General features: G+C 47.8%; 1 protein-coding gene across 1 annotated transcript; it reads left to right on the plus strand.

Annotated features, from left to right (window-relative positions):
• The first annotated feature begins 1,689 nt into the window (after positions 1 to 1,689).
• On the plus strand, positions 1,690 to 11,964 carry LOC310757123 (uncharacterized protein). The gene is made up of 4 exons (XM_083602317.1): positions 1,690 to 2,149; positions 3,308 to 4,012; positions 6,070 to 6,179; positions 10,791 to 11,964. Exons 1-4 carry the CDS (start codon positions 2,083 to 2,085, stop codon positions 10,860 to 10,862), a joined length of 954 nt encoding a protein of 317 aa, XP_083458443.1. The 5' UTR covers positions 1,690 to 2,082; the 3' UTR covers positions 10,863 to 11,964.
• The last annotated feature ends 62 nt before the right edge of the window (positions 11,965 to 12,026 follow it).

The following is a 12,026-nucleotide window of genomic DNA, read 5'->3' on the forward strand; positions in this document are numbered from 1 at the left end:
TCTAATAACTGTAGTCAAGAGAAGGAATGGATCCCGCAACAAAACGTTGCAGCAGCGTGGCAGGCTCCCCTGTTAAGGATTCCAGTCGCACTGTGCCTCTGAATATCAGTTGGTGGGGGAAGGACAGCAAGGGAAATGCCACTGTGCTCCAATCCTGTCCACCAACCTACAGAGTACCCTGGACAGTTCAGTCAAAGGCAACTATGGGGCTTCGGCGCTCTTCTCGCTTTCAGGCCAAGGGAGCTGGCGTTTGTCCACAGCTTTCCGGGACGTGGCCAGCATGACTAAACTGCTTCTGGTGCAACAGGACACCGTGATGGAAGCCAGAGCACACGGAAACACCATTTACCTTCCTGCCACAGCAGTACCTATTTATCTACTTGCACTGGCGTGCTTTCGAACTGCTAGGTTGGCAGGAGCTGGGACAGAGCAACGGGAGCTCACCCCGTCAAGGGGATTTGAACTGCCGAACTTCCTATCTGCAAGCCCAAGAGGCTCAGTGGTTTAGAGTCTACAGCGCCACCCACTTCATAGATAGCTGGTTGGCCACTTTGCAAGACTACTTGACTAGACAAGCCTTTGGGTTGATCCAGCAGGGATCTTCTTGCTTTCTTAGTCCCCATTACCAATATTCTTTCACCCCAGGAGTCGGTCAGTATCTCATAGCCACTGAACACATTCCTTCATTGGGTTGCATACAATTCTCCCACCAAAGAGGCCGTCTGTATTTTTCAAACCATGTGATTACCCCAACTTTGCTCATATTCCACGTGGGTTGGTGCCTTTTGGCAACGACACTCAGAGCCCAGAAATAAGAAAAAGGGAGTTTCTGACAAATGTAGCTTCTTCTATCTTAGTGCTCCCATGGGAGAAGTCGCTACTCCAGATCTGCCTTTGATGTATTAAAAGATGTCTTTGAAGAGCATTTGGTAATTTTACAAGCTGTATCAAAAATAATGTGAGATCTGGTACCACTATCTTGAAAGTTGCAATAGGTTGATTTAGAACTTCATTATGAGATCTGTCTCTGCTTTACCCTCTTCATTTCTCTGCATCTTCTGGGAGACCAAGGGAGAGTGGAGCTGGTTGAAGCAGGAGGGGGAGACACTCTTCTTCTTCAGCAGCCCGATCTCTGCCTCTTGTCCCCCGCTCTGCTTCTGCCTCTGATTCTAGACTGCTGTCTGCCAAAGCCTCTTCCTGCTCACTAAACCCTGTTGCCTCTTCAGCTTCTGACATCACCTCCTCCCAGTCTGCTCCCTCTTCTGCCTCTGACCACTCATGGTCATCCCATCACCAGTTCCCTGGCTCTGAGCCTTCTTCCTCTGGGGGTTCCCTTGGGGGTTCCCTAGCTGGTGCGTCCCACCACTCCTGCATTAAGGTTACCAGATTGTTTTCAACGAATCCTGGGACACTTTTCAACTTCAATGGACATTTGGTAACCTTATCCTACATCCAACCAGTCCACCATGACAGTTACTTGTCTGGAGGTGGGAAGGATCCTGGTAGTAGGTGATTCAATTACGTAGTTGGATGTGTGAAGGACATACAGAGCACAGAATATACAAATGTAAGATATTTTTTTTTAAAAAAAAAACCCCAGTATATCTGAGTTGTTCATGGGTGCTTCAAAGCATGGCGATACCTATGGATTTAAGGAAGTCCCTTCAGCTCTCATGGTCTCTTATTCCTTTGCCCCTAGAGTATTCAGATAACGCTCCAGTTTTCTCTCCCATTTCCTAGAAAGGTTTTCTAGTGAGAGGAGATGCAATAAAAAGAAAAACTGGAGAAATCTGGTTTGGAAATGCTCTGACCCAACTGGAAGAAAGGATTTAGCCCCAGATGAAAGGCTGTTTTATTACGCTTTACTGTCTATAATTTTCTCGCTGCCCAACGCCACCGGATGAGCTCCCTTATCACTAGGCAGAAGCACCTCCATTTTAATGGAAACACTCCTTGGTGTCACTGGATACCAGGCGACCTCCTTCCCATAAAACCATCCCGTTTGTCTTGTTCCCATAAAACCATGCGATCGCTGGCACTCCTGCCTCGGGCAGCCGGTGAAGTCGCTAAGGAGCAGCTACAATGGAGCCGGTTCTCTCTGCCCCCTGGAAGATTATCTTCCCAGCAATCCTGTGCCTTGCAGAAACCGGTAAGACCTTCTGGATTTGCAGCCAAATCTGGTGCATATTTACTTGGAAGCAACTCCTGCTGTGGTCAATAGATCTTGCTCCCATGTAAGTGTGCTTAGGATTTCAGCCTGTGTGGGGGGGGGGGCAGAGGCCAGAATTTTTGACACACAAGCTGCAGACAGTGTAGTGTAGTGATTACAGTGATGGACCAGGACTTGAAAATCCAACCCCCTACTAAGTCTGGAAGCTCTCTGGGTGACCTTGGGCCAGTCACCAACTCTCAGGCTAACCAACTGCATGGGGTTGTTATGAGGCTAATACGGAAGGGAGAGTGATCTATGCCACCTTGGAGCAAATGTGGAGTGTCAATGCAATAATAAGCAAATGAAAGCCGTCCCTCCCACTGGGCAATGTGGAGCAGGCTGTCTCATGCAGCAGATTTGGGGGGCCTTCTCCTGTTGAGTTGGATGGCTCAGTTGGTTAGAGCATGGTGCTGATAATGCCAAGCTTGCAGGTTCAATCCCCATAAGGGACCCAAACTTGGGTCTCCAGCTGTTTTTGGACTAGAGCTCCCACCGTCCGAAGCTAGCAGGACGATTGGTCAGGGATGATGGGAATTGTAGCCCAGACCAGCTGGAAACTCAAGTTTGGGAAACATTGAGCTAGTTGAACCTCGGGGTCCCTTCCAACAAGGTTGTCTTATATCGTCAGACCACCGCTTCGTTTGTCTAGCTCAGTATTGTTTACAAAGAGTGGCAGCAGCTCTTCCCAAGGCTAGCCGTACCTGGAGATATTGGGGATTGAACCAGCATGTGCTCTACCACTGAGCCATGCCACCCCCTCCCTTCAGTATCCAGCTGGGAGCCAGTATGGTGTGGTTAAGAGTGGTGGACTCGTAATCTGGTGAACCGGGTTCGCTTCCCCGCTCCTCCACCTGCAGCTGCTGGGTGACCTTGGGCCAGTCACACTTCTTTGAAGTTTCTCAGCCCCACTCACCTCACAGAGTGTTTGTTGTGGGGGAGGAAGGGAAAGGAGAATGTTAGCCGCTTTGAGACTCCTTAGGGTAGTGATAAAGTGGGATATCAAATTCAGACTCCTCCTCTTCTTCTTGCATGAAAGAACTATGAAGGTGGTAGAGAGAATTCCGGTGCAGGAATTTATATATTTCTTATTTTCAGCACCCACAGGTCCCATTATCACCGAAGGAACCACTGCAGAAATGAAGATATCACTCAGCATAAGTGGCGATACCGTCACTACGGTACACTGCGCTTTGCCATTTGCAACAGCTGTGGATGTTGCCTTAATGGCAGCCCACATCTCTCAAGGATGTACAGTCATATTGACTCTAAATGTCACAGCTCATGGGGAAAACACAGTTGTTACTGCTGGAGGAAGTACCACCACCACCGCCAGAGGAATTACTAGAGCCACCACTGGAGAAGTCGGCAACAGTGCAGTCGGCGGTGAACTTGAAGGCCCCATTTTGGGATGTGCTGCCCACACAACCACCCCTGACGTCTCCTCTATGGCTTTGGAAGGTTCCTCTGAAAGCACCTCTCCCAGCGTCAACAGCGCTGCTTCTACAACCCCCCCATCTGCTCCCTATGCAACTTCTCTGGGTCCTGAGAGTGTTGCTACAGCAACCCAAACTGGAGCTGGGTTGGATGTTCCAGGAAGTGACATCAGCTTCTTGGGGGAAGGCTCCCCTGGCCAGGAAGATTTTGCCTCGACAGAAAACCCTGAGGATCTGACCTTCCCTTCGATAGAGAATTTTACTGGCACCGTTGCTGTGAAAACTAACACCCCACAGCAGGAAGAGACCACCATCCCACCTGTAAATGCCTCTCCCACTCTTAGAAAGCCCACGGTCCATGCAGAAGGTAATAAGCAACCAATCTATAGCCCCGCTGAGTTGGCTTCTTCAGGGTAGAACTGCATGTTACTTTAGGGCACTGGGCATAGTTAAATGGCACAATACAGTGGTACCTCGGGTTAAGTACTTAATTCATTTCGGAGGTCCGTTCTTAACCTGAAACTGTTCTTAACCTGAAGCACCACTTTAGATAATGGGCCTTCTGCCGCCGCGCCACCAGAGCACGATTTCTGTTCTCATCCTGAAGCAAAGTTCTTAACCCAAGGTACTATTTCTGGGTTAGCGGAGTCTGTAACCTGAAGCGTATGTAACCTGAAGCGTATGTAACAAGGTACCACTGTATCTGCTTTCAGTTCAGTGGTCAATTCAATTCATCATGCTTTCGATTCAGGGCTGGGAGAAACCCCTGCCTGAACTTCCTTCTGGTCAGTGCAGGCATTGCTGGGCTAAGGTGGGCCATTGATCTGATCCAGTATAAGGTAGTTCCTAGGTTCCTGCTTCTGCAAAGTAGTTATTTGCTTTGGTAAACCCAGAGCAGACTCTCCAAGTGTCCCTATTTTCCAGGGACAGTCCTGGATTTACAGAAACCGTCTCAGTTTCTGATTTGACCTCAGAATGACCCACTTTTCCTTAGGATGTCCCTATTTTCATCGGAGAAATGTTGGAGGGTACGGAGTTACTTGACCCCTGAGTCAAGGAGATAGTAGGCAGCCCTGTATAGGGAAGTTTTTTAAAAATGTTTTATTATGAGTTTATGTATGTTGCAAGCTGCCCAGAGTAGCTGGGGCAACCCACCCAGACAGATGGGTGGGTATTATTATTATTATTATTATTATTATTATTATTATTATTATTTTATTTTAAATAGGGCATCGCTTTATTCATCAGAGGAATATTGGAGGGTATGCAAATAGGGGACACTTCGTGGGGGAAAACTGGTGGGTGGAAGGAAGGGGTGCCTAACCCTTCTTCTGTCTGCTGATTCTCCCAGACCTAAGGACATTCCTCCCCACCCCACACTTTGGAATGCAAACATGGGGTTTGGAACCCCACGTTAGCCTTGTAGTGGCTGGGGCTGGTTGGAATCAGTAGGATGCTAGGCAGGGAGACTACCAGCAGGTGGAGCCAGAGTCAACGACAGGCATAACCAACAAATTCTAGCCTTCTCTGCCACCGTCCTCCCCGCTGAGTTCTACAAGGGCAACAGTGAGACGGAGGAGAGGAGGTAGGGAAACTGACAGGCAGTAAAGCAGCCCCTTTGAACATGTAATGTGTAAGAAGGCAGGCAGGTTGGGGGAAATGAGGTTGGTGACTTCATTCAGTCTTAATGGAGGGCCGTGGGTTTGAGCCTCGTGTTGGGCAAAAGATTCCTGCATTGCAAGGGGTCTAGCCCTACAATTCTATGATCCTACAACCGAGCTGGGATGCGGGTGGTGCTGTGGGTTAAACCACAGAGCCTAGGACTTGCCGATCAGAAGGTCGGCAGTTCGAATCCCCGCGATGGGGTGAGCTCTCGTTGCTCAGTCCCTGCTCCTGCCAACCTAGCATTTGAAAGCATGTCAAAGTGCAAGTAGATAAATAGGTACCGCTCCAGCGGGAAGGTAAACAGTGTTTCCATGCGCTGCTCTGGTTCACCAGAAACGGCTTAGTCATGCTGGCCACATGACCCGGAAGCTGTACGCCGGCTCCCTCGGCCAATAAAGCGAGATGAGCATCGCAACCCCAGAGTCGGTCACGACTGGACCTAGTGGTCAGGGGTCCCTTTACCTTTTTACAACCGAGCTATGACCCAGTAATGGTGGAGGGGATGACAAGGAAGCAGGAGTAGCAGCAGCAGCTGGGTTCTCGAAACAGGATTTATAAGACGGTTCAACATTCTCACTTATTGTTTCTGGGCCTTTCCAGAAATCCCTACTTTCAAGCAAAATTCTGAGCTGGAGAACCCCCAACCCCCCAAGCTGCCATGTGTTTGGAATGTGGATCACCCATAAGAGGTTGTTGATGAGTAAATTGAGTAAATTGTCATCAGTTTAGTTCATATATCTTAATCCTGTCATTTTGTAGAGAACACCACATGCGCTCCCAACTGTGGTGCTTTCCCAGGATGGGCCACCGTCCTCCTATGCCTGACGATGTCATTCTTCATTTTCATGCTGGTTGGCTTCCTGTTTTTGGTAAGTTATTATTATTATTATTATTAAGAATTGGTCAGCTCTGGGTCCAACGCCTGTGAAACCTCACCAGAGCAGAGAAATAGCGTTTACAGCTGCCTGGAAGTCAGGAGGACCCTGAAGGTCTCTGAAAAAGGCAGGGCACTTGGGTGCAGTAGAGTAGAAAGCTAGTCTGGAACTTTGTTCCCGGTGCCTGTTTCCCCTTGTTACAAAATGCTTTTTCCTCCTCCACAAGTATGCCCAGGCCCATTCATTTGGCACAGGACACAACTGTCCCAAACGTGAGCCCTGGAGGAAACACTAAGCCATCACGCTGATGGGAGTGATCCTACTTAAGAGAGGGGATGCTTAAGAAATTTATTTAATTGGTTGTTGAACTCAACACTGGGAGCATTACAAGTGGGCTGCACTGTGATCCATTTGAAAGTGTGACTCCCTGCTAAGTCCATGAACGTAAATTGTCCTGTTATGTATATGAGATCAATTTCATTTTGTGAGATATCTTGGGAGGACTTTGTTCAGAAAGACAGCATAGGAGCTATTTAAATCAGAGTGGAGAACCCTTTTCAGCCAAAATGCCACATTCAAGGCCTTGTATGCTACTTGTGGGAGGAGCCAGATGCAAAAGTGGGTGGAGCAATGGATTTTACCTTTCTCCTATGCATGGCTAGAATGTAGTATTCATACCGTTGGACCATCCCGATTTAAGTGGGACATCAGAAGCCACCTCGGCTTCTGATTGGATCCTGCAATGTCCTGTTTTTGGTCTGGCGCTCCGCCGCAAGTCAGCTGGCTCCCACAAGAGCTTGGGACCAAAAAACAAAAAAAAAACAAGCTTCCCAGTTTGGATCACCCAGATGTTGGAGGGTATGTGTATTCAGCACAAAGCCAGAGGTTTCTGAGCAGTGAGGGGTGTAGCCTGGGGAGAGACCTGAGGGCCAGATAGAGAGACACAGACAGCTGCATTTGGCCCCTGTGCCTGAGGTTCCCCACCCCTACTTTAAATAAATAAATAAAATATAATAAGTTTGCAAATCTTTCCTCTCCTCTGAGGAGCTCAAGGAAGCCTACATGGTTCTTCTCCTCCCCTTGTTTTTTCCTCACCACAACCTGTGTAGAAGATGAAAAGAGGGTGATTGGCCCCATGAGTTTAATAGGTGAGCAGGGATTTGAATCTAGATCTCCCCGGTTCTAGTTAGTCCAACCACCACATCACATAGAATCATGGCATCTTAGAGTCCAGATATTTCCATTTGTATCCTGCTGCCTAGAGACCACAGCACACAAACTGCTGCTTCGCAGCCCTCACCCTTCTTCTTCTTTAATAATAATAATAATAATAATAATAATAATAATAATAATAACAACTTATTATTTATACCCCGCCCATCTGGCTGGGTTTCCCCAGCCACTCTGGTTGGCTTTCAACAGAATATTAAAATACAATAGTCTATTAAACATTAAAAGCTTCCCTAAACAGTGTTGCCTTCAGAAGTCTTCAAAAAGTCTAGTAGTTGTTTTTTTCTTTGACATCTGGTGGGAGGGCATTCCACAGGATGGGTGCCACTACCGAGAAGGCCCTCTGCCTGGTTCCCCACACTGCGGGTGTCTGGCCGGGCGCGGAGCGCTCTGCTTCAGGGCGCCCTGCGTGCCAGGCGGCAGGCTGCTATCCGCAGCGCGGGGAGGCCTGCAGGAACTCCCGCAGGGCTCCCCACACTGCGGGTGTCTGGCCGGGCGCGGAGTGCTCTGCTTCAGGGCGCCCTGCGTGCCAAGCAGCAGGCTGCTATCCGCAGCGTGGGGAGGCCTGCAGGAACTCCCGCAGGGCTCTCCGTGCTGCGGATGTCTGCCTGGCGCGAGGGGCGCTCTGCTTGAGGGCGCCTTGCGCGCCGGGCGGCAGGCTGCTTTCCGCAGCCTAGGGAGCCCTGCGGGAACTCCCACGGGCTCCCCAGGCTTGCTGATAGCTTCCTGAAGCCTGGAGAGCGAGAGGGGAGCCTGTATTCGCCCCATAGGACGCACACAGATTTCACCTTCATTTTGGGAGGGGGAAAAGTGCGTCCTATAGGGCGAAAAATACGGTAGGTTTCTGGGTGGGAGTTGATCACGGTGAGGGTTTGCCAAGCGTGCCTTCCTTTTAGCGCATTTCTCCCTTGCATCCTGAGTTTGAGCGTCTTCAAAACCCATAATAAGAATAAAAAAATCCTTCCAGTAGCACCTTAGAGACCAACTAAGTTTGTTATTGGTATGAGCTTTCTTGTGCATGCACACGAAAGCTCATACCCATAACAAACATAGTTGGTCTCTAAGATGCTACTGGAAGGAATTTTTTTTTTATTTTGTTTCGACTACGGCAGACCAACACTGCTACCTACCTGTATTCAAAACCCATGACACCTTTGGTGGAAGCTGTTCTCTAATTGGAGCACTTGCAGGCCAGTGTTAACCATTTGTTAGTGTTTACACTACATTTTAAAGATTTGCCTTGAGAGATTCTTTGAACCTCTTTTGTTGACCACCAGCAATACGCTTACCATTTTTCAATTTGGATAGAGTGGTTGCTTTGGAAGATGATAATCAGGCATCCCCACAACACCCACCCTGGCCCTGACCTAACAGTTATAGCCATGGGCAAGAAGGCTAGAGGAAAAGACCTGGAATGTGAAGATGCTCTTATGTTTAAGGACAAAGAGGGAACTTAGACTGGATCCAGATGTGCAGCAGAGTCAGAGTTGGAAGGGTGTTCAAAGGTCATTGAGTCTTTCGATGAAAGAAACCTAGTAATGACTACAGTAGAATGTGATAAATGTTGAGGTAACCGGACGCACTGCGTCATTTCAGACTGGAGGTGATGGCAGATGATCTTTCCAAATGCTCCTTTGTGTTAAAGAAACAAAACAAAACCCATCCATAGAAAACCAGCTGAGCAGGCTAAGGGCTGGTCTGGAACCTTTCTCCCTGGTGTTTTTAATTTTCTGTTTGCACAGCGTTTTGCTTTGTTGTTTTAATCGGAGAGCACACGCCGTCTGCCCTGCAACCCTCAGGAATGACTCGCTCTGCTTTATTCCTAACCTCATTGTTCAAATCAGGCCTTGAATTAGTAGCACAGTTCAGTAATTGTAGGCTCTGAACTTAATGCTCTTCCAGGAGGGTGGCTGTTCTGGTGGTAAACTGTATTACTTCAAATGGACTTATGGGCGCCCTCTCTCTTAAGACGGATACATTCCAACATTTCCCAATGAAAATAGGGACGTCCTAAAGAAAAGTGGGGGACGCGGGTGGCGCTGTGGGTTAAACCACAGAGCCTAGGACTTGCCGATCAGAAGGTTGGCGGTTCGAATCCCCGCGACGGGGTGAGCTCCCGTTGCTCGGTCGCTGCTCCTGCCAACCTAACAGTTCGAAAGCACGTCAAAGTGCAAGTAGATAAATAGGTACCGCTCTGGCAGGAAGGTAAACGGCGTTTCCGTGCGCTGCTCTGGTTCACCAGAAGCGGCTTCGTCATGCTGGCCACATGACCTGGAAGCTGTACGCTGGCTCCCTCGGCCAATAAAGCGAGATGAGCGCCGCAACCCCAGAGTCGGCCACGACTGGACCTAATGGTCAGGGGTCCTTTTACCTTTACCTTTAAAGAAAAGTGAGATATTCTGGGATCAAATCAGAAACCAGGACAGCATTACTTCAGAATGTGCATTACTTCTTCACTTACTTCACTTCACTTCACTTCACTTACTTTACTTCACTTCACTTCACTTCACTTACTTCAGAAGGGGTGAAATCCTGCTCATTCTGCTGAATAGGATGGCCCTAGAAATCTGCCCTCCAAGCTTTACCCTAATGGCACCACTGGCCTTAACTACAGTGAGCTAAGTCAGAGATTTAGGAAGCTGTGGCCCTCCAGTTGTTGTTGTTGTTGTTGTTGTTGTTGTTGTTGTTGTTGTTGTTGTTCCACCAGCCCCAGACTTGTGTGGCCAATGCTCAGGGATGATGGTAGGGTTGTAGTCTGAAAGCCTGCCTCCTTCCTGACAGACCCTCACATGTGTTGAGATTATCAGTGGGGACCTTTGTGGCAGTTCCACCTCCCTCAGAAGTTTGGGGTGGGGGCCTTCTCTGTGGTAGCTCCTCAGTTGTGAAATTCACTCCCCACAGAAGTGTGCCTGGGCTCCTCACAATATGGCTTTCGGCGAATGCTGAAGACACACCTTTTTACCTTGGCCTTTGACACCTGAGATGTGTGTTTTCAGCGCCCTCTCTGTTCCTTCAGCTATAATTTGTTTTAACTGTTTTTAATTCTGAATTTTTAATTGTTTTTACCTGCCCTGGGACTTGGGCAAGCAATAAATTTAATAACTCATAATAATAATAGGCCAACAACATCTGGGAGGGCCACTTGCACCCCATCCTTAAGCTAAGTGATGGTAAAAAAGGTAAGGAAATATTGAGGTGAAGTGGCAGCTGAACAGTCAGGAGACCGTAGAGTCGCAATGACCTGGACTTCGACCTTGGGTGCGCCTCACTGAATATTTTGGAAGCACAGAGTGCCATTACCTATGAATCACAGCACCTCCTTATCAAGTCATACAACATACATACATATATATATATTCCTTCTTTTCCTCCTAGTTTCCATACTGGACAAAGGTTGCACACCCCACCGCTGTGCCGTGCAGCTCAGCCCATCGAATGTCAACTTAGCAGTTTCCCAGAAAGAGAGAAAGAGAGAGGGAGACTTCGCTGAAATGTCAAAATGAGTCGGCTGTGTAGCTGCTTTTCTAGATGACGGGGTTTTTCTTTCTTTCTGTTTTGCGGCTTCGATATGTTTGCTTTTGAAATAAAAATCCCAGACAGTGGACAGTTTTCACCCACTTGAATTTTGACTAGCATATGTAATCAGCAGCCTTCTCTTGACAGTCCCAGAACCTGTTTCCAGGGACAGGACCCAGTCTTGGAAACATGTGAATTTATAGGGAAAGGAGAGGGTTTCTGTAATTGGTCACTGGGCCTGAGTTTCTCCAATCCTTTCATATGTGGTGGTCGACAAAAGAATGGAAAAATTCCCATTAACTTCCTGATTGGCTCCCTTCTCTATGGCCAATGTTCAATAAAAAGTCAAAAAGAGAGCCTTTATTGTTGTTCTACGTACAGTGGTACCTTGGGTTACATATGCTTCAGGTTACAGACTCCGCTAACCCAGAAATAGTACCTCAGGTTAAGAACTTTGCTTCAGGATGAGAAAGAAATCGTGCTCCGGCAGCGCGGCGACAGCAGGAGGCCCCATTAGCTTCAGGTTAAGAACAGTTTCAGGTTAAGAACAGACCTCCGGAACGAATTAAATTCTTAACCCAAGGTACCACTGTACTGTTTACCTAGTTGATCCTTGGTCACACACATTGATATTTAGGGTTATTTCTTTCATTCCTGTTCATGGTGAATGATCATGTTCTTTTTAAGGGGCAGTAGCAGCAGATGAATTGTTTTCTCCTTACAGAGCTTGAAGTGTTGTTGTTGGGGGTTTTTTGGGGGGGAAACGTACCTGTTGAACTCCTGTATGTTATGAAGTTGTTAAAGTTACAGGAGCTTTGCCAGAAAAGGGGAGGCAATTCTCATGATTCATATTTTGTTTATGTTACTGAAGACTGGATGAATTAGTACCAATGAGCTGTAGTTCCTGGAGCTTGGGGGAGGAAATTTTGTATTTCTTGATTCTTTCTGTTAAATGCCTTTTGTGGGATTGGTTTGTATTAATGAAGATGTTGTGACTTGCTAACCACTTGTTCTTGTTGTTCATGTTTGTTCATGTGCCAGCTTTTTTTTTTTTAACCTAACATCTGCATGGGCTTTCTCCCATGTAAATGTAAG

Source organism: Podarcis filfolensis (genome assembly GCF_964270895.1).
Source record: "Podarcis filfolensis genome assembly, chromosome: 2".
Lineage (NCBI taxonomy): Eukaryota > Metazoa > Chordata > Lepidosauria > Squamata > Lacertidae > Podarcis > Podarcis filfolensis.

What these genes read in the sequence shown, in the direction of transcription:
- LOC310757123 (XM_083602317.1), top strand. Translation starts at nt 2,083, where the DNA reads ATGGAGCCGGTTCTCTCTGCCCCCTGGAAGATTATCTTCCCAGCAATC. An exon ending in CCTGTGCCTTGCAGAAACCG is followed by an intron (nt 2,150 to 3,307) that starts GTAAGACCTTCT and finishes TCTTATTTTCAG; the next exon opens with CACCCACAGGTCCCATTATC. An exon ending in TGGTTGGCTTCCTGTTTTTG is followed by an intron (nt 6,180 to 10,790) that starts GTAAGTTATTAT and finishes TTTTCCTCCTAG; the next exon opens with TTTCCATACTGGACAAAGGT.